Consider the following 21,813-nt stretch of genomic DNA (forward strand, 5'->3'; position numbering starts at 1 on the left):
AAGGATCAGTGCTGTAAGGACCAGTGCTGTAAGGACCAGTGATGTAAAGACCAGTGCTGTAAGGATCAGTGCTGTAAGGACCAGTGCTGTAAAGACCAGTGCTGTAAGGACCAGTGCTGTAAGGACCAGTGCTGTCAGGATCAGTGCTGTAAGGACCAGTGCTGTCAGGACCAGTGCTGTAAGGACCAGTGCTGTAAGGACCAGTGCTGTAAGGATCAGTGCTGTAAGGACCAGTGCTGTAAGGACCAGTGCTGTAAGGACCAGTGCTGTCAGGATCAGTGCTGTAAGGATCAGTGCTGTAAGGACCAGTGCTGTAAGGACCAGTGCTGTAAGGACCAGTGCTGTCAGGATCAGTGCTGTAAGGATCAGTGCTGTAAGGACCAGTGCTGTAAGGACCAGTGCTGTAAGGACCAGTGCTGTAAGGACCAGTGCTGTAAGGACCAGTGCTGTAAGGACCAGTGCTGCAGGATCAGTGCTGTAAGGATCAGTGCTGTAAGGACCAGTGCTGTAAGGACCAGTGCTGTAAGGACCAGTGCTGTAAGGACCAGTGCTGTAAGGACCAGTGCTGCAGGACCAGTGCTGTAAGGACCAGTGCTGTAAGGACCAGTGCTGCAGGACCAGTGCTGTAAGGACCAGTGCTGTAAGGACCAGTGCTGTCAGGATCAGTGCTGTAAGGACCAGTGCTGTCAGGACCAGTGCTGTAAGGATCAGTGCTGTAAGGATCAGTGCTGTAAGGACCAGTGCTGTAAGGACCAGTGCTGTAAGGACCAGTGCTGTAAGGGCCAGTGCTGTAAGGATCAGTGCTGTAAGGACCAGTGCTGTCAGGACCAGTGCTGTAAGGATCAGTGCTGTAAGGACCAGTGCTGTAAGGACCAGTGCTGTAAGGATCAGTGCTGTAAGGATCAGTGCTGTAAGGACCAGTGCTGTCAGGATCAGTGCTGTAAGGACCAGTGCTGTAAGGACCAGTGCTGTAAGGACCAGTGCTGTAAGGACCAGTGCTCTCAGGATCAGTGCTGTAAGGACCAGTGCTGTAAGGACCAGTGCTGCAGGACCAGTGCTGTAAGGACCAGTGCTGTAAGGACCAGTGCTGCAGGACCAGTGCTGTAAGGACCAGTGCTGTAAGGACCAGTGCTGCAGGACCAGTGCTGTAAGGACCAGTGCTGTAAGGACCAGTGCTCTCAGGATCAGTGCTGTAAGGACCAGTGCTGTAAGGACCAGTGCTGCAGGACCAGTGATGTAAGGACCAGTGCTGTAAGGTCCAGTGCTGTAAGGACCAGTGCTGTAAGGACCAGTGCTGTAAGGACCAGTGCTGTAAGGATCAGTGCTGTAAGGACCAGTGCTGTAAGGACCAGTGCTGTAAGGATCAGTGCTGTCAGGATCAGTGCTGTAAGGACCAGTGCTGTAAGGACCAGTGCTGTAAGGACCAGTGCTGTAAGGACCAGTGCTGTAAGGACCAGTGCTGTCAGGATCAGTGCTGAAAGGACCAGTGCTGTCAGGATCAGTGCTGTAAGGACCAGTGCTGTAAGGACCAGTGCTGTAAGGACCAGTGCTGTAAGGATCAGTGCTGTAAGGACCAGTGCTGTAAGGATCAGTGCTGTAAGGACCAGTGCTGTAAGGACCAGTGCTGTAAGGACCAGTGCTGTAAGGATCAGTGCTATAAGGACCAGTGCTGTAAGGACCAGTGCTGTAAGGATCAGTGCTGTAAGGATCAGTGCTGTAAGGATCAGTGCTGTAAGGACCAGTGCTGTCAGGACCAGTGCTGTCAGGATCAGTGCTGTAAGGACCAGTGCTGTAAGGATCAGTGCTGTAAGGACCAGTGCTGTAAGGACCAGTGCTGTAAGGACCAGTGCTGTAAGGACCAGTGCTGTCAGGATCAGTGCTGAAAGGACCAGTGCTGTCAGGATCAGTGCTGTAAGGACCAGTGCTGTAAGGACCAGTGCTGTAAGGACCAGTGCTGTAAGGACCAGTGCTGTAAGGATCAGTGCTGTAAGGACCAGTGCTGTAAGGATCAGTGCTGTAAGGACCAGTGCTGTAAGGATCAGTGCTGTAAGGACCAGTGCTGTAAGGACCAGTGCTGTAAGGACCAGTGCTGTAAGGACCAGTGCTGTCAGGATCAGTGCTGAAAGGACCAGTGCTGTCAGGATCAGTGCTGTAAGGACCAGTGCTGTAAGGACCAGTGCTGTAAGGACCAGTGCTGTAAGGACCAGTGCTGTAAGGACCAGTGCTGTCAGGATCAGTGCTGAAAGGACCAGTGCTGTCAGGATCAGTGCTGTAAGGACCAGTGCTGTAAGGACCAGTGCTGTAAGGACCAGTGCTGTAAGGACCAGTGCTGTCAGGATCAGTGCTGTAAGGACCAGTGCTGTAAGGACCAGTGCTGTAAGGACCAGTGCTGTCAGGATCAGTGCTGTAAGGACCAGTGCTGTAAGGACCAGTGCTGTAAGGACCAGTGCTGTAAGGACCAGTGCTGTAAGGACCAGTGCTGAAAGGACCAGTGCTGTAAGGACCAGTGCTGCAGGACCAGTGCTGTAAGGACCAGTGCTGCAGGATCAGTGCTGTAAGGACCAGTGCTGTAAGGACGAGTGCTGTCAGGACCAGTGCTGTGAGGACCAGTGCTGCAGGATCAGTGCTGTAAGGATCAGTGCTGTAAGGACCAGTGCTGTAAGGACCAGTGCTGTAAGGACCAGTGCTGTAAGGACCAGTGCTGTAAGGACCAGTGCTGTCAGGACCAGTGCTGTAAGGACCAGTGCTGTAAGGATCAGTGCTGTCAGGACCAGTGCTGTAAGGACCAGTGCTGTAAGGACGAGTGCTGTCAGGACCAGTGCTGTAAGGACCAGTGCTGTAAGGACCAGTGCTGTAAGGACCAGTGCTGTAAGGACGAGTGCTGTCAGGACCAGTGCTGTAAGGACCAGTGCTGTAAGGACCAGTGCTGTAAGGACCAGTGCTGTCAGGATCAGTGCTGTCAGGATCAGTGCTGTAAGGATCAGTGCTGTAAGGACCAGTGCTGTAAGGACCAGTGCTGTCAGGACCAGTGCTGTAAGGACCAGTGCTGTAAGGACCAGTGCTGTAAGGACCAGTGCTGTAAGGACCAGTGCTGTAAGGATCAGTGCTGTAAGGACCAGTTCTGTAAGGATCAGTGCTGTAAGGACCAGTGCTGTAAGGATCAGTGCTGTAAGGACCAGTGCTGTAAGGACCAGTGCTGTCAGGACCAGTGCTGTAAGGACCAGTGCTGTAAGGACCAGTGCTGTAAGGACCAGTGCTGTAAGGACCAGTGCTGTAAGGACCAGTGCTGTAAGGACCAGTGCTGTCAGGACCAGTGCTGTAAGGACCAGTGCTGTAAGGACCAGTGCTGTAAGGACCAGTGCTGTAAGGACCAGTGCTGCAGGACCAGTGCTGTAAGGATCAGTGCTGTAAGGACCAGTGCTGCAGGACCAGTGCTGTAAGGACCAGTGCTGTAAGGATCAGTGCTGTAAGGGCCAGTGCTGTAAGGACCAGTGCTGTAAGGACCAGTGCTGTAAGGACCAGTGCTGTCAGGACCAGTGCTGTAAGGACCAGTGCTGTAAGGACCAGTGCTGTAAGGACCAGTGCTGGAGGATCAATGCTGTCAGGACCAGTGCTGTAAGGACCAGTGCTGTAAGGACCTGTGCTGTAAGGACCAGTGCTGTAAGGATCAGTGCTGTAAGGACCAGTGCTGTAAGGACCAGTGCTGGAGGATCAGTGCTGTAAGGATCAGTGCTGTAAGGACCAGTGCTGTAAGGACCAGTGCTGGAGGACCAGTGCTGTAAGGACCAGTGCTGGAGGATCAGTGCTGTAAGGACCAGTGCTGTAAGGACCAGTGCTGGAGGATCAGTGCTGTAAGGATCAGTGCTGTAAGGATCAGTGCTGCAGGACCAGTGCTGTAAGGACCAGTGCTGTAAGGACCAGTGCTGTAAGGATCAGTGCTGTCAGGACCAGTGCTGTCAGGACCAGTGCTGTAAGGACCAGTGCTGTAAGGACCAGTGCTGTAAGGATCAGTGCTGTAAGGATCAGTGCTGTAAGGATCAGTGCTGTAAGGATCAGTGCTGTAAGGACCAGTGCTGTAAGGACCAGTGCTGCAGGACCAGTGCTGTAAGGACCAGTGCTGTAAGGACCAGTGCTGCAGGACCAGTGCTGTAAGGACCAGTGCTGTAAGGACCAGTGCTCTCAGGATCAGTGCTGTAAGGACCAGTGCTGTAAGGACCAGTGCTGCAGGACCAGTGATGTAAGGACCAGTGCTGTAAGGACCAGTGCTGTAAGGACCAGTGCTGTAAGGACCAGTGCTGCAGGATCAGTGCTGTAAGGACCAGTGCTGTAAGGACCAGTGCTCTCAGGATCAGTGCTGTAAGGACCAGTGCTGTAAGGACCAGTGCTGCAGGACCAGTGATGTAAGGACCAGTGCTGTAAGGACCAGTGCTGTAAGGACCAGTGCTGTAAGGACCAGTGCTGCAGGATCAGTGCTGTAAGGACCAGTGCTGTAAGGACCAGTGCTCTCAGGATCAGTGCTGCAGGACCAGTGCTGTAAGGACCAGTGCTGCAGGACCAGTGCTGTAAGGACCAGTGCTGGAAGGACCAGTGCTCTCAGGATCAGTGCTGTAAGGACCAGTGCTGTAAGGACCAGTGCTGCAGGACCAGTGATGTAAGGACCAGTGCTGTCAGGACCAGTGCTGTCAGGATCAGTGCTGAAAGGACCAGTGCTGTCAGGATCAGTGCTGTAAGGACCAGTGCTGTAAGGACCAGTGCTGTAAGGACCAGTGCTGTAAGGACCAGTGCTGTAAGGACCAGTGCTGTAAGGACCAGTGCTGTAAGGACCAGTGCTGTAAGGACCAGTGCTGTCAGGATCAGTGCTGTAAGGACCAGTGCTGTAAGGACCAGTGCTAAAGGACCAGTGCTGTCAGGATCAGTGCTGTAAGGACCAGTGCTGTAAGGACCAGTGCTGTCAGGATCAGTGCTGTAAGGACCAGTGCTGTAAGGACCAGTGCTGTAAGGACCAGTGCTGTAAGGACCAGTGCTGTCAGGATCAGTGCTATAAGGACCAGTGCTGTAAGGACCAGTGCTGTCAGGATCAGTGCTGTAAGGACCAGTGCTGTAAGGACCAGTGCTGTAAGGACCAGTGCTGTAAGGACCAGTGCTGTAAGGACCAGTGCTGTAAGGATCAGTGCTGTAAGGACCAGTGCTGTAAGGACCAGTGCTGTAAGGACCAGTGCTGTCAGGACCAGTGCTGTAAGGACCAGTGCTGTAAGGACCAGTGCTGTAAGGACCAGTGCTGTAAGGATCAGTGCTGTAAGGACCAGTGCTGTAAGGACCAGTGCTGTCAGGACCAGTGCTGGAGGATCAGTGCTGTAAGGACCAGTGCTGTCAAGACCAGTGCTGTAAGGACCAGTGCTGTAAGGACCAGTGCTGCAGGACCAGTGCTGTAAGGACCAGTGCTCTCAGGATCAGTGCTGTAAGGACCAGTGCTGTAAGGACCAGTGCTGCAGGACCAGTGATGTAAGGACCAGTGCTGTAAGGACCAGTGCTGTAAGGACCAGTGCTGTAAGGACCAGTGCTGCAGGATCAGTGCTGTAAGGATCAGTGCTGTAAGGACCAGTGCTGTAAGGACCAGTGCTGTAAGGATCAGTGCTGTCAGGATCAGTGCTGTAAGGACCAGTGCTGTAAGGACCAGTGCTGTAAGGACCAGTGCTGTAAGGACCAGTGCTGTAAGGACCAGTGCTGTCAGGATCAGTGCTGAAAGGACCAGTGCTGTCAGGATCAGTGCTGTAAGGACCAGTGCTGTAAGGACCAGTGCTGTAAGGACCAGTGCTGTCAGGATCAGTGCTGTAAGGACCAGTGCTGTAAGAACCAGTGCTGTAAGGACCAGTGCTGTCAGGATCAGTGCTGTAAGGACCAGTGCTGTAAGGACCAGTGCTGTAAGGACCAGTGCTGTAAGGACCAGTGCTGTAAGGACCAGTGCTGGAAGGACCAGTGCTGCAGGACCAGTGCTGTAAGGACCAGTGCTGCAGGATCAGTGCTGTAAGGACCAGTGCTGTAAGGATCAGTGCTGTAAGGACCAGTGCTGTAAGGACCAGTGCTGTAAGGACGAGTGCTGTCAGGACCAGTGCTGTAAGGACCAGTGCTGCAGGATCAGTGCTGTAAGGATCAGTGCTGTAAGGACCAGTGCTGTAAGGACCAGTGCTGTAAGGACCAGTGCTGTCAGGACCAGTGCTGTAAGGACCAGTGCTGTAAGGATCAGTGCTGTCAGGACCAGTGCTGTAAGGACGAGTGCTGTCAGGACGAGTGCTGTAAGGATCAGTGCTGTAAGGACCAGTGCTGTAAGGACCAGTGCTGTAAGGACCAGTGCTGTAAGGACGAGTGCTGTCAGGACCAGTGCTGTAAGGATCAGTGCTGTAAGGACCAGTGCTGTAAGGACCAGTGCTGTCAGGACCAGTGCTGTAAGGACCAGTGCTGTAAGGACCAGTGCTGTAAGGACCAGTGCTGTAAGGATCAGTGCTGTAAGGACCAGTGCTGTAAGGATCAGTGCTGTAAGGACCAGTGCTGTAAGGATCAGTGCTGTAAGGACCAGTGCTGTAAGGACCAGTGCTGTCAGGACCAGTGCTGTAAGGACCAGTGCTGTAAGGACCAGTGCTGTAAGGACCAGTGCTGTAAGGACCAGTGCTGTAAGGACCAGTGCTGTAAGGACCAGTGCTGTCAGGACCAGTGCTGTAAGGACCAGTGCTGTAAGGACCAGTGCTGTAAGGACCAGTGCTGTAAGGACCAGTGCTGCAGGACTAGTGCTGTAAGGATCAGTGCTGTAAGGACCAGTGCTGCAGGACCAGTGCTGTAAGGACCAGTGCTGTAAGGATCAGTGCTGTAAGGGCCAGTGCTGTAAGGACCAGTGCTGTAAGGACCAGTGCTGTAAGGACCAGTGCTGTCAGGACCAGTGCTGTAAGGACCAGTGCTGTAAGGACCAGTGCTGTAAGGACCAGTGCTGGAGGATCAATGCTGTCAGGACCAGTGCTGTAAGGACCTGTGCTGTAAGGACCAGTGCTGTAAGGACCAGTGCTGTAAGGACCAGTGCTGTAAGGACCAGTGCTGGAGGATCAGTGCTGTAAGGATCAGTGCTGTAAGGACCAGTGCTGTAAGGACCAGTGCTGGAGGATCAGTGCTGTAAGGACCAGTGCTGTAAGGACCAGTGCTGCAAGGACCAGTGCTGCAGGACCAGTGCTGTCAGGACCAGTGCTGCAGGATCAGTGCTGTCAGGACCAGTGCTGTAAGGACCAGTGCTGTAAGGACCAGTGCTGTAAGGATCAGTGCTGTCAGGACCAGTGCTGTCAGGACCAGTGCTGTAAGGACCAGTGCTGTAAGGACCAGTGCTGTAAGGATCAGTGCTGTAAGGATCAGTGCTGTAAGGATCAGTGCTGTAAGGACCAGTGCTGTAAGGACCAGTGCTGCAGGACCAGTGCTGTAAGGACCAGTGCTGTAAGGACCAGTGCTGCAGGACCAGTGCTGTAAGGACCAGTGCTGTAAGGACCAGTGCTCTCAGGATCAGTGCTGTAAGGACCAGTGCTGTAAGGACCAGTGCTGCAGGACCAGTGATGTAAGGACCAGTGCTGTAAGGACCAGTGCTGTAAGGACCAGTGCTGTAAGGACCAGTGCTGCAGGATCAGTGCTGTAAGGACCAGTGCTGTAAGGACCAGTGCTCTCAGGATCAGTGCTGTAAGGACCAGTGCTGTAAGGACCAGTGCTGCAGGACCAGTGATGTAAGGACCAGTGCTGTAAGGACCAGTGCTGCAGGACCAGTGCTGTAAGGACCAGTGCTGTAAGGACCAGTGCTCTCAGGATCAGTGCTGTAAGGACCAGTGCTGTAAGGACCAGTGCTGCAGGACCAGTGATGTAAGGACCAGTGCTGTAAGGACCAGTGCTGTCAGGACCAGTGCTGTCAGGATCAGTGCTGAAAGGACCAGTGCTGTCAGGATCAGTGCTGTAAGGACCAGTGCTGTAAGGACCAGTGCTGTAAGGACCAGTGCTGTAAGGACCAGTGCTGTAAGGACCAGTGCTGTAAGGACCAGTGCTGTAAGGACCAGTGCTGTAAGGACCAGTGCTGTCAGGATCAGTGCTGTAAGGACCAGTGCTGTAAGGACCAGTGCTAAAGGACCAGTGCTGTCAGGATCAGTGCTGTAAGGACCAGTGCTGTAAGGACCAGTGCTGTCAGGATCAGTGCTTTAAGGACCAGTGCTGTAAGGACCAGTGCTGTAAGGACCAGTGCTGTAAGGACCAGTGCTGTCAGGATCAGTGCTGTAAGGACCAGTGCTGTAAGGACCAGTGCTGTCAGGATCAGTGCTGTAAGGACCAGTGCTGTAAGGACCAGTGCTGTAAGGACCAGTGCTGTAAGGACCAGTGCTGTAATGATCAGTGCTGTAAGGACCAGTGCTGTAAGGACCAGTGCTGTAAGGACCAGTGCTGTCAGGACCAGTGCTGTCAGGACCAGTGCTGTAAGGACCAGTGCTGTAAGGACCAGTGCTGTAAGGACCAGTGCTGTAAGGATCAGTGCTGTAAGGACCAGTGCTGTAAGGACCAGTGCGGTCAGGACCAGTGCTGGAGGATCAGTGCTGTAAGGACCAGTGCTGTCAAGACCAGTGCTGTAAGGACCAGTGCTGTAAGGACCAGTGCTGCAGGACCAGTGCTGTAAGGACCAGTGCTCTCAGGATCAGTGCTGTAAGGACCAGTGCTGTAAGGACCAGTGCTGCAGGACCAGTGATGTAAGGACCAGTGCTGTAAGGACCAGTGCTGTAAGGACCAGTGCTGTAAGGACCAGTGCTGCAGGACCAGTGCTGTAAGGATCAGTGCTGTAAGGACCAGTGCTGTAAGGACCAGTGCTGTAAGGATCAGTGCTGTCAGGATCAGTGCTGTAAGGACCAGTGCTGTAAGGACCAGTGCTGTAAGGACCAGTGCTGTAAGGACCAGTGCTGTAAGGACCAGTGCTGTCAGGATCAGTGCTGAAAGGACCAGTGCTGTCAGGATCAGTGCTGTAAGGACCAGTGCTGTAAGGACCAGTGCTGTAAGGACCAGTGCTGTAAGGACCAGTGCTGTCAGGATCAGTGCTGTAAGGACCAGTGCTGTAAGGACCAGTGCTGTAAGGACCAGTGCTGTAAGGACCAGTGCTGTAAGGACCAGTGCTGCAGGACCAGTGCTGTAAGGACCAGTGCTGCAGGATCAGTGCTGTAAGGACCAGTGCTGTAAGGATCAGTGCTGTAAGGACCAGTGCTGTAAGGACCAGTGCTGTAAGGACGAGTGCTGTCAGGACCAGTGCTGTAAGGACCAGTGCTGCAGGATCAGTGCTGTAAGGATCAGTGCTGTAAGGACCAGTGCTGTAAGGACCAGTGCTGTAAGGACCAGTGCTGTAAGGACGAGTGCTGTCAGGACCAGTGCTGTAAGGATCAGTGCTGTAAGGACCAGTGCTGTAAGGACCAGTGCTGTCAGGACCAGTGCTGTAAGGACCAGTGCTGTAAGGACCAGTGCTGTAAGGACCAGTGCTGTAAGGATCAGTGCTGTAAGGACCAGTGCTGTAAGGATCAGTGCTGTAAGGACCAGTGCTGTAAGGATCAGTGCTGTAAGGACCAGTGCTGTAAGGACCAGTGCTGTCAGGACCAGTGCTGTAAGGACCAGTGCTGTAAGGACCAGTGCTGTAAGGACCAGTGCTGTAAGGACCAGTGCTGTAAGGACCAGTGCTGTAAGGACCAGTGCTGTCAGGACCAGTGCTGTAAGGACCAGTGCTGTAAGGACCAGTGCTGTAAGGACCAGTGCTGTAAGGACCAGTGCTGCAGGACTAGTGCTGTAAGGATCAGTGCTGTAAGGACCAGTGCTGCAGGACCAGTGCTGTAAGGACCAGTGCTGTAAGGATCAGTGCTGTAAGGGCCAGTGCTGTAAGGACCAGTGCTGTAAGGACCAGTGCTGTAAGGACCAGTGCTGTCAGGACCAGTGCTGTAAGGACCAGTGCTGTAAGGACCAGTGCTGTAAGGACCAGTGCTGGAGGATCAATGCTGTCAGGACCAGTGCTGTAAGGACCTGTGCTGTAAGGACCAGTGCTGTAAGGACCAGTGCTGTAAGGACCAGTGCTGTAAGGACCAGTGCTGGAGGATCAGTGCTGTAAGGATCAGTGCTGTAAGGACCAGTGCTGTAAGGACCAGTGCTGGAGGATCAGTGCTGTAAGGACCAGTGCTGTAAGGACCAGTGCTGCAAGGACCAGTGCTGCAGGACCAGTGCTGTCAGGACCAGTGCTGCAGGATCAGTGCTGTCAGGACCAGTGCTGTAAGGACCAGTGCTGTAAGGACCAGTGCTGTAAGGATCAGTGCTGTCAGGACCAGTGCTGTCAGGACCAGTGCTGTAAGGACCAGTGCTGTAAGGACCAGTGCTGTAAGGATCAGTGCTGTAAGGATCAGTGCTGTAAGGATCAGTGCTGTAAGGACCAGTGCTGTAAGGACCAGTGCTGCAGGACCAGTGCTGTAAGGACCAGTGCTGTAAGGACCAGTGCTGCAGGACCAGTGCTGTAAGGACCAGTGCTGTAAGGACCAGTGCTCTCAGGATCAGTGCTGTAAGGACCAGTGCTGTAAGGACCAGTGCTGCAGGACCAGTGATGTAAGGACCAGTGCTGTAAGGACCAGTGCTGTAAGGACCAGTGCTGTAAGGACCAGTGCTGCAGGATCAGTGCTGTAAGGACCAGTGCTGTAAGGACCAGTGCTCTCAGGATCAGTGCTGTAAGGACCAGTGCTGTAAGGACCAGTGCTGCAGGACCAGTGATGTAAGGACCAGTGCTGTAAGGACCAGTGCTGCAGGACCAGTGCTGTAAGGACCAGTGCTGTAAGGACCAGTGCTCTCAGGATCAGTGCTGTAAGGACCAGTGCTGTAAGGACCAGTGCTGCAGGACCAGTGATGTAAGGACCAGTGCTGTAAGGACCAGTGCTGTAAGGACCAGTGCTGTAAGGACCAGTGCTGCAGGATCAGTGCTGTAAGGATCAGTGCTGTAAGGATCAGTGCTGTAAGGATCAGTGCTGTAAGGATCAGTGCTGTAAGGACCAGTGCTGTAAGGACCAGTGCTGTAAGGACCAGTGCTGTAAGGACCAGTGCTGTAAGGACCAGTGCTGTCAGGATCAGTGCTGAAAGGACCAGTGCTGTCAGGATCAGTGCTGTAAGGACCAGTGCTGTAAGGACCAGTGCTGTAAGGACCAGTGCTGTAAGGACCAGCGCTGTAAGGACCAGTGCTGTAAGGATCAGTGCTGTAAGGACCAGTGCTGTAAGGACCAGTGCTGTAAGGACCAGTGCTGTAAGGACCAGTGCTGTCAGGATCAGTGCTGTAAGGACCAGTGCTGTAAGGACCAGTGCTAAAGGACCAGTGCTGTCAGGATCAGTGCTGTAAGGACGAGTGCTGTAAGGACCAGTGCTGTCAGGATCAGTGCTGTAAGGACCAGTGCTGTAAGGACCAGTGCTGTAAGGACCAGTGCTGTAAGGACCAGTGCTGTCAGGATCAGTGCTGTAAGGACCAGTGCTGTAAGGACCAGTGCTGTAAGGACCAGTGCTGTCAGGATCAGTGCTGTAAGGGCCAGTGCTGTAAGGACCAGTGCTGTAAGGACCAGTGCTGTAAGGACCAGTGCTGTAAGGATCAGTGCTGTAAGGACCAGTGCTGTAAGGACCAGTGCTGTAAGGACCAGTGCTGTCAGGACCAGTGCTGTAAGGACCAGTGCTGTAAGGACCAGTGCTGTAAGGACCAGTGCTGTAAGGATCAGTGCTGTAAGGACCAGTGCTGTAAGGACCAGTGCTGTAAGGATCAGTGCTGTCAGGACCAGTGCTGGAGGATCAGTGCTGTAAGGACCAGTGCTGTCAAGACCAGTGCTGTAAGGACCAGTGCTGCAAGGACCAGTGCTGCAGGACCAGTGCTGTCAGGACCAGTGCTGCAGGATCAGTGCTGTCAGGACCAGTGCTGTAAGGACCAGTGCTGTAAGGATCAGTGCTGTAAGGATCAGTGCTGTAAGGACCAGCGCTGTAAGGACCAGTGCTGTAAGGACCAGTGCTGTAAGGACCAGTGCTGTAAGGACCAGTGCTGTAAGGATCAGTGCTGTAAGGATCAGTGCTGTAAGGACCAGTGCTGCATGGACCAGTGCTGCAGGACCAGTGCTGTCAGGACCAGTGCTGCAGGATCAGTGCTGTAAGAACCAGTGCTGTAAGGACCAGTGCTGTAAGGATCAGTGCTGTAAGGATCAGTGCTGTAAGGACCAGTGCTGTAAGGACCAGTGCTGTAAGGACCAGTGCTGTAAGGACCAGTGCTGTAAGGACCAGTGCTGTAAGGACCAGTGCTGTAAGGATCAGTGCTGTAAGGATCAGTGCTGTCAGGACCAGTGCTGTCAGGACCAGTGCTGTAAGGATCAGTGCTGTAAGGACCAGTGCTGTAAGGATCAGTGCTGTCAGGACCAGTGCTGCAGGATCAGTGCTGTAAGGACCAGTGCTGTAAGGACCAGTGCTGTCAGGACCAGTGCTGTAAGGACCAGTGCTGTAAGGACCAGTGCTGTCAGGACCAGTGCTGTCAGGACCAGTGCTGTAAGGACCAGTGCTGTAAGGACCAGTGCTGTCAGGACCAGTGCTGTAAGGACCAGTGCTGTAAGGACCAGTGCTGTAAGGATCAGTGCTGTCAGGACCAGTGCTGTCAGGACCAGTGCTGCTGGATCTGTGCTGTAAGGACCAGTGCTGTAAGGACCAGTGCTGTAAGGACCAGTGCTGCTGGATCTGTGCTGTAAGGACCAGTGCTGTAAGGACCAGTGCTGTAAGGACCAGTGCTGTAAGGATCAGTGCTGTAAGGACCAGTGCTGTAAGGATCAGTGCTGTAAGGACCAGTGCTGTAAGGATCAGTGCTGTAAGGACCAGTGCTGTAAGGACCAGTGCTGTAAGGACCAGTGCTGCAGGACCAGTGCTGTAAGGACCAGTGCTGTAAGGACCAGTGCTGTAAGGACCAGTGCTGCTGGATCTGTGCTGTAAGGACCAGTGCTGTAAGGATCAGTGCTGTAAGGACCAGTGCTGTAAGGACCAGTGCTGTAAGGACCAGTGCTGCTGGATCTGTGCTGTAAGGACCAGTGCTGTAAGGACCAGTGCTGTAAGGACCAGTGCTGTAAGGATCAGTGCTGTAAGGACCAGTGCTGCTGGATCTGTGCTGTAAGGACCAGTGCTGTAAGGACCAGTGCTGTAAGGACCAGTGCTGTAAGGACCAGTGCTGTAAGGACCAGTGCTGTAAGGACCAGTGCTGTAAGGACCAGTGCTGTAAGGACCAGTGCTGGCACCCCAGATATTTACAATCTACATTAACGCCTCAGACAAAGAGAGTGAGAGAGATGTATCAAAATTTATTGACAATACAAAGTTAGGAGGGAAGGGAAGATGTGAGGAGGACACAAAAAGACAAAGTGGTTCAGTGAGTGGGGACCTGGATGGTCGATGGATTATGATGTGAGGGAAATGTGAGGTTATTCATTTTGGTTGGAAGAATAGAAAAGCAGAATATTTTTTAGAACAGTGTAAAACTTGTAGCTGATGTTCAGAGAGACAGGTGTTTATGTAGGAATACAAAAAATTAACATGCAAGGTGTGGGACTGTTCCTTTAAGGATCCATCTGCAGAGAAAGGATCACATGACCTGGGGAACCAATCGGGGAGCAGGACAGGGGATCACCTGGGGGGACAGGCAGCAGGGGTGGGGGGGACAGGCAGCGGGGAGGACAGGCAGCGGGGTTGGGGGGGACAGGCAGCGGGGAGGACAGGCAGCGGGGAGGACAGGCAGCGGGGAGGACAGGCAGCGGGGGGGACAGGCAGGTGGGGGGACAGGCAGTGCGGGAGGGACAGGCAGTGCGGGAGGGACAGGCAGTGCGGGGGGACAGGCAGTGCGGGGGGACAGGCAGTGCGGGGGGACAGGCAGCGGGGGAGGGACAGGCAGCGGGGGAGGGACAGGCAGTGCGGGGGGAGAGGCAGTGCGGGGGGACAGGCAGTGCGGGGGGACAGGCAGTGCGGGGGGACAGGCAGTGCGGGGGGACAGGCAGTGCGGGGGGACAGGCAGTGCGGGGGGACAGGCAGTGCGGGGGGACAGGCAGCGGGGGAGGGACAGGCAGTGCGGGGGGACAGGCAGTGCGGGGGGACAGGCAGCATGAACAAAGAACAATACAGCGCAGGAACAGGCCCTTCGGCCCTCCAAGCCTGCACCAATCATGTGTTCCCTAACTAGACCATTCTTTTGTATCCCTCTATTCCCAGTCTGTTCATGTGGTTATCTAGATAAGTCTTAAACGATCCCAGCATGTCCGCCTCAATCACCTTGCTTGGCAGTGCATTCCAGGCTCCCACCACCCTCTGTGTAAAATACGTCCCCCGCATATCTGTATTGAACCTTGCTCCCCTTACCTTGAACTTGTGACCCCTTATGTTTGTCATTTCTGACCTAGGTAAAAGCTTCCAACTGTTCACCCTATCTATGCCCTTCATAATTTTATAAACTTCTATTAGGTCGCCCCTCAACCTCCGTCTTTCCAGGGAGAACAACCCCAGTTTACCCAATCTCACCTCATAGCTAAGACCCTCCACACCAGGCAACATCCTGGTAAACCTTTTCTGTACTCTCTCCAATGCCTCCACGTCCTCCTGGTAATGTGGCGACCAGAACTGGACGCAGTATTCCAAATGTGGCCTAACCATCGCTCTATACAGCCACAACATCATCTGCCAACTTTTATACTCTATGCCCCGTTCAATGAAGGCAAGCATGCCATATGCCTTCTTCACCACCTTTTTCACCTGTGCTGCCATCTTTAAGGATCTGTAGATTTGCACACCCAGATCCCTCTGTGTGTCTATACTCCTGATGGTTGTATAGCTCTTGCATTAGATCTACCAAAATGCATCACTTCGCATTTATCTGGATTAAATTCCATCTGCCATTTCTCCGCCCAATGTTCCAGCCTATCTATATCCTGCTGTATTCTCTGACAATGTTCATCACTATCCACAACTCCAGCAATCTTTGTGTCGTCCGCAAACTTACTGATCACACCAGTTACATCTTCCTCCAAATCATTTACATATATCACAAACAGCAGAGGTCCCAGTACAGAGCCCTGCGGAACACCACTAGTCACAGACCTCCAATCAGAAAAAGACCCCTCCACTGCTACCCTCTGTCTTCTATGGCCAACACAGTAAGAAGTTTAACAACACCAGGTTAAAGTCCAACAGGTTGGACTGTTGGACTTTGACCTGGTGTTGTTAAACTTCTTACTGTGTTTACCCCAGTCCAACACCGGCATCTCCACTTCTATGGCCAAGCCAGTTCTGAACCCATCTAGCTAGTTCACCTTTGATCCCGTGAGATTTAACCTTTTGCACCAGCCTGCCATGAGGGACCTTGTCAAATACTTTACTAAAATCCATGTAGACGACATCCACGGCCCTTCCCTCATCAATCGTTTTTGTCACCTCCTCAGAAAACTCAACCAAATTCGTGAGGCATGACCTCCCTCGTACAAAACCATGTTGTCTATCGCTAATTAGACTATTCAGTTCTAAATGTTTATCGATCCTATCTCTAAGAATCTTCTCCAACAATTTCCCTACCACGGACGTCAAGCTCACCGGCCTATAATTACCCGGATTATCCTTGCTACCCTTCTTAAATAACGGGACCACATTTGCTATCCTCCAATCCTCTGGGACCTCACCTGTGTCCAATGAAGAAACAAAGATTTCTGTTCGAGGCCCAGCAATTTCATCTCTTGTCTCTCTCAGTAATCTAGGGCAGATGCCATCTGGCCCTGGGGATTTGTCTACCTTAATGCTTTCTAAAACACCTAACACTTCCTCCCTTGTAATTGCGATTTGTTCTAATGGGTCTACACATCCCTCTGAGACACTACCAATCAACGTGTCCCTCTCCTTTGTGAATACTGATGCAAAGTATTCATTTAGGATCTCACCTACTTCGTTGGGTTCTAAGCATAATTCCCCTCCTTTGTCCCTGAGAGGTCCGTCTCTTTCTCTGACAACCCTCTTGTTCCTAACGTATGTATAAAATGCCTTGGGATTCTCCTTAATCCTGTCTGCCAAGGACATTTCGTGACCCCTTTTTGCCCTTCTAACTCCCTGTTTGAGTTCTTTTCTACTTTCTCTGTATTCCTCCAGTGCTCCATCTGTTTTTAGCTGCCTGGATCTTATGTATGCCTCTTTTTTCTTTTTGATTAGACCCACAATTTCACTGGTTATCCACGGTTCTCGAATTCTATCTTTCCTATCCTTCCTCTTTACAGGCACATGCCTGTCCTGCACTCTATCAACTGCTCCTTAAAAGACTCCCACATGCCAGATGTGGATTTACCCTCGAACAGCCTCTCCCATTCAACAGCCACCAAATCCTGCCTAATCCGGCTGTAGTTAGCCTTCCCCCAATTCAGCACCTTACCCATAGGACAACACTCATCTTTCTCCATTTCTATCCGAAAGTTTACAGAAGTGTGGTCACTGTTCGCCACATGTTCCCCCACTGAAACTTTGATGACCTGACCGGGCTCATTCCCCAGTACTCGGTCCAGTATAGCCCCCTCTCTAGTTGGACTGTCAACATATTGTTCCAAAGTACCTTCCTGGACACATTTTACAAATTCCTCCCCGTCCGAACCCCCAGCCCTCAGGGATTTCCAGTCTATATAAGGGAAATTAAAGTCTCCCACTACAACAACCCTATTTTTTTTGCACCTGTCCAGAATCTCCTGACATATTCGTTCCTCAACTTCCCGTGGGCTGTTGGGAGGCCTGTAGTATACCCCCAGCATAGTGACTGCGCCCTTCCTGTTTCTGAGCTCCACCCACAGTGTCTCGTTACCTGACCCTTCCATATTGTCCACCCTCTGTACCGCTGTAATATGCTCCCTAACCAGCATTGCTACTCCCCCACCTCTCCTCGCCCCTCCTCTGTCTCGCCTAAAACACTTATACCCCGGAATATTCAGCTGCCAGTCCTGTCCTTCTTTTAACCAAGTCTCCGTCACTGCAACCACATCCAAGTTCCACGCAAGCATTAAGGCTCTAAGCTCGTCTGTCTTGCCCGTGATGCTCCTTGCATTGAAGCAGATGCACTCCAGACCTCCAGGCCCACTGAGGTCATCCTCCCCCAGAATGCTCTTCCTCTTAGATAGCCTTGTCTTGGCCCCAACCTCGTCCCCAGCCTCTATGCTTATTGACCTGTTGTTCTGATCCCCACCCCCCGCCACATTAGTTTAAACCCACCCGAACCGCAGTAACAAAACCCCCAGCTAGGATATTCGTGCCCCTCCAGTTTAGGTGTAACCCGTCCTTCTTGTACAGGTGCTATCCTCCCTGGAAGACTTCCCAGTGATCCACGAATTCGAAACCCTCCCTCCTGCACCAGTCCTTTAGCCACGCGTTCAGCTGTGCAGTCTCCCTGTTCCTAGCCTCACTAGTTTGTGGCACTGGGAGTAGTCCAGAGATCACTACCCTAGAGGCCCTGCTTTTCCGCCGACTACCCAACTCCCTGAATTGCTCTCTCAGGACCTCCCTGCTCTTTCTGCCTACGTCATTTGCACCAATGTGGACAATGACGTCTGTCTGGTTACCTGTCTTTTTTAGGATGCTTCCTACCCGCTCAGAGACACCCAGGACCCCGGCACCAGGGAGGCAGACTACCATCCTGGAGTCTCGTTCGTGCCCACAGAACCACCTGTCTGTGCCTCTAACCATTGAGTCCCCCACTACTATTGCTCTCCTATTCTCCCCCTTTCCCTTCTGAGTCACAGAGCCCCACTCCGTGCCAGAGACCTGGTCACCGTGGCTTACCCCTGGAAGGTCATCCCCCCCCCCGCCCCCCCCCCCCCCCCGCCCCCCACAGTATCCAAAACGGTATACTTATTTTGGAGGGCAACAACCACAGGGGATCCCTGCACTGACTGCTCTCTCCCCTCCTCTCTCCTGTCTGACACATAAGAACATAAGAAATAGGAGCAGGAGTAGGCCATCTGGCCCTTCGAGCCTGCCCCGCCATTCAACAAGATCATGGCTGATCTGAAGCGAATCAGTTCCACTTACCCGCCTGCTCCCCATAACCCCTAATTCCCTTATCGATCAGAAAACTATCTACCCGTGATTTAAACATATTCAACGAGGTAGCCTCCACCACTTCAATGGGCAGACAATTCCAGAGATTCACTACCCTCTGAGAGAAGAAGTTCCCCCTCAACTCTGTTCTGAACCGGCCCCCCCTTATTTTGAGGCTGTGCCCTCTAGTTCTGGTTTCCCTTCTAAGTGGAAAGAATCTCTCCACCTCTACCCTATCCAGCCCCTTCATTATCCTATATGTCTCTATAAGATCACCCCTCATCCTTCTAAACTCCAACGAGTACAGACCCAATCTGTTTAATCTCTCCTCATAAGCTACACCCCTCATCTCCGGTATCAACCTGGTGAACCTTCTCTGCACTCCCTCCAAGGCCAATATATCCTTTCGCAAATAAGGGAACCAAAACTGCACACAGTACTCCAGTTGCGGCCTCACCAGTGCCTTGTACAGTTGCAGCAAGACCTCCCTGCTTTTATATTCTATCCCCCTCGCGATAAAGGCCAACATTCCATTCGCCTTCTTGATTACCTGCTGCACCTGCAAACTGAGTTTTTGCGATTCGTGCACAAGGACCCCCAGGTCCCTCTGCACAGTCGTACGATGTAATTTTTCTCCATTTAAATAATATTCCAATTTACTATTATTTCTTCCAAAGTGGATAACCTCACATTTGCTAACGTTATATTCCATCTGCCAGATCCTCGCCCACTCGCTCAGCCTATCCAAATCTCTCTGCAGACTTTCCGCGTCCTCCACGCAATTCGCTTTCCCACTCACCTTCGTGTCATCAGCAAACTTGAATACCCTAGATTCAGTCCCCTCCTCCAGATCATCTATGTAAATGGTAAACAATTGAGGCCCCAGCACCGATCCCTGCGGCACGCCACTGGTCACCAACTGCCAACCAGAAAAGCACCCATTTATCCCAACTCTCTGCTTCCTGTTAGATAGCCAATCCCCAATCCACGCCAACACCTTACCCCTAACTCCGTGTACCCCAATCTTCTGCAGCAACCTTTTGTGAGGCACCTTATCGAACACCTTCTGGAAATCTAAAAACACCACATCCACTGGTTCCCCTCTGTCAACCGCACTCGTTACATCTTCATAAAAATCCAGTAGATTCGTCAAACACGACTTTCCCTTCATGAATCCATGCTGCGTCTGCTTGATCGAACCATTCTTATTCAGGTGCTCTGTTATTTCCTCTTTAATAATGGACTCTAGCATCTTCCCAACTACGGACGTTAAGCTAACCGGCCTGTAGTTACCCGCCTTTTGTCTACTTCCTTTTTTAAACAGCGGCGTAACAGTAGCTGTTTTCCAGTCAGCCGGCACTACCCCAGAGTCCAGCGAATTTTGATAGATTACTACTAACGTATCTGCTATTACCTCAGCCATTTCTTTCAGTACCCTGGGATGCATTCCATCCGGGCCCAGCTAGCTTCATTTTTAGGTGTTACCACTTCCCGATAACTGCTATCTATCACCCCCTCTGCCTCCCGAATGATCCGAAGTTCATCCAGTTCCAGCTTCAATTCCCTAAGGCGGTCTGTGAGGAGCTGGAGCTGGGTGCACCTCCCACAGGTGAAGTCAGCAGGGTCACTAATGGTGGCCCTTACCTCCCACATCCTGCAAGAGGAGCATTGAACTGCCCGAACTGCCATCCTCTCCACCCAAACTCCCAACACAATAAGAAGAGTTAGAAAAAGAAAAAGAAAACAAAAGCTTACCTGTTCTCACACCGAGTCTTTTTTATAAGGTTAGAGGAGGAGGGATGGGGGGATAAGCAGTGGGGGGGACAGGCAGTGGGGGGGGGGACAGGGACAGGCAGCAGGGGGGGACAGGCAGCGGGGGGGACAGGCAGCGGGGGGGACAGGCAGCGGGGGGGGACAGGCAGCAGGGGGGACAGGCAGCGGGGGGGGGACAGGCAGCGGGGGGGGACAAGCAGCGGGGGGGTACAGGCAGCAGGGAGACAGTCAGCGGGGGGGAGGACAGGTGGTGCGGGGGGACAGGCAGCGGGGGGACAGGCAGCGGGGGGACAGGCAGCGGGGACAGGCAGCGGGGGGACAGGCAGCGCGGGGGGACAGGCAGTGGGGACAGGCAGCGGGGGGACAGGCAGCACGGGGGGACAGGCAGTGGGGACAGGCAGCGCGGGGGGACAGGCGGTGGGGACAGGCAGTGCTGTTTTTTGATGGGTTTTTGGCGGGGGGAGAGAGGCAGGAACGTGGAGTTGAGATCACAATCAAGAAGACATTGAGTGACAGCGCAGGTTTGAGGGGCCGAATGGTCTCTTCCTGCTCCGTAATTGATATGTTTGCAAGAGGGGTTTGAGCTGGGATGCATGGGATGGGAGCGTGGTATCGGATACGGGAGATAGATGTTCCTGACCGCAGGATGTGGAGTCAGAATCAGTTGATGTTCCGAGATTCCTGTCAGAGTTTCCATTGGTCTGTTCACATTGACAATCGGTAAAGACAGAGTGACTCACAGTAACGTGAGGCGTAGTCCGCTCGTGGGATCAACAGGACTCGATCATAAACCTTAAAGAGCGGTTTTAACTCTGCATCGAAAGGCCGGCTGCTTGTTCCCACCAATAACACCCGGTCCTCGGCTTTGATCTGTTTCAGCACCTTCGGCAAATCCTTCTTCAAGCGTTTCGGCTCCAACTGTTTCAGAGCAGGAGTGTGAGTGAGAATTCATCCCCAAACAGTGTCACAATCACCACCCCCACCCACCCCCCATCAGCTACAAGCAACTGGAATCAAGGGATTCCCTGGAGGTGTACAGGGCATACAGGAGTATACTCAAGGAGGAAAGTAGGAGGGCAAAAGGGGACATGAGGCAGCTTTAGCTGAGAGGATTAAGGTGAATCCAAAGGAATTATTTAAGTTTATTAAAGGAAAGAGAATAACTAGAGAGAGAATAGGATCCCTCAAGGACCAAAGTGAAGACATGTGTGGAACCACACGGCATTGTTGAGGTTCTGAATGATTATTTCTCCTGTGTTTACCGTGGAGAAAGACATGAAGATTTGGGAACCTGGGAAAGTTAGTGACGATATATTGGGGACAGTTCGCATTACAGAAGAGGTGATGGACGTATTAAAATGTATGAAGGTGGATAAATCTCCTGGCCCTGACCAGGTGTATCCAAGAACACTGCGTGAGGCGAGGGAAGAAATTGCGGGGCCCTGGCTGAGATATTTGCATCATCATTAGGCATGGGTGAGGTACCAGAAAACTGGAGGGTAGCAAATGTTGTTCCCTTATTTAAGACGGGCTGCAAAGAAAAACCTGGGAATTATAGACCGGTGAGCCTAACATCTGTGGTTTGTAAATGACTGGAGAGGATTCTGAAGGATAAGATATACAGGCATTTGGAAAGACAGGGTTTGATTAGGAGCAGTCAGCAAGGCTTTGTGTGTGGGAGATCGTGCCTTACAAATCTGTTAGAGTTCTTTGATGAAGTGACCAGGAAGGTTGATGAGAGCAGGGTGGTAGATGTAGTCTATTTGGATTTCAGTAAGGCCTTTGATAAAGTTCCACATGGTAGGCTGCTCTGGCAGGTTAGATCACATGGAATCCAGGGAGAGCTGGCAAATTGGATACACAATTGGCTTGATGGTAGGAAGCAGAGGGTAATGGTGGAAGGATGCTTGTCGGACTGGA

At 52.5% G+C, this 21,813-nt stretch overlaps 1 protein-coding gene across 1 annotated transcript in view; it reads right to left on the minus strand.

Moving 5' to 3' along the window:
- Positions 1–21,224, minus strand: part of LOC144496029 (dynein regulatory complex protein 11-like) — a 36,950-nt gene extending 15,726 nt beyond the window's left edge. The window contains exons 1-2 of the mRNA XM_078216982.1: positions 21,156–21,224; positions 20,634–20,811 (exon numbers count right to left, since the gene is read on the minus strand). Coding sequence (XP_078073108.1) covers positions 20,634–20,811; positions 21,156–21,224 — 247 coding nt within the window. The remainder of the gene's footprint in view (positions 1–20,633; positions 20,812–21,155) is intronic.
- Positions 21,225–21,813: the final 589 nt, after the last annotated feature.

Source organism: Mustelus asterias, chromosome 7, assembly GCF_964213995.1.
Source record: "Mustelus asterias chromosome 7, sMusAst1.hap1.1, whole genome shotgun sequence".
NCBI lineage: Eukaryota > Metazoa > Chordata > Chondrichthyes > Carcharhiniformes > Triakidae > Mustelus > Mustelus asterias.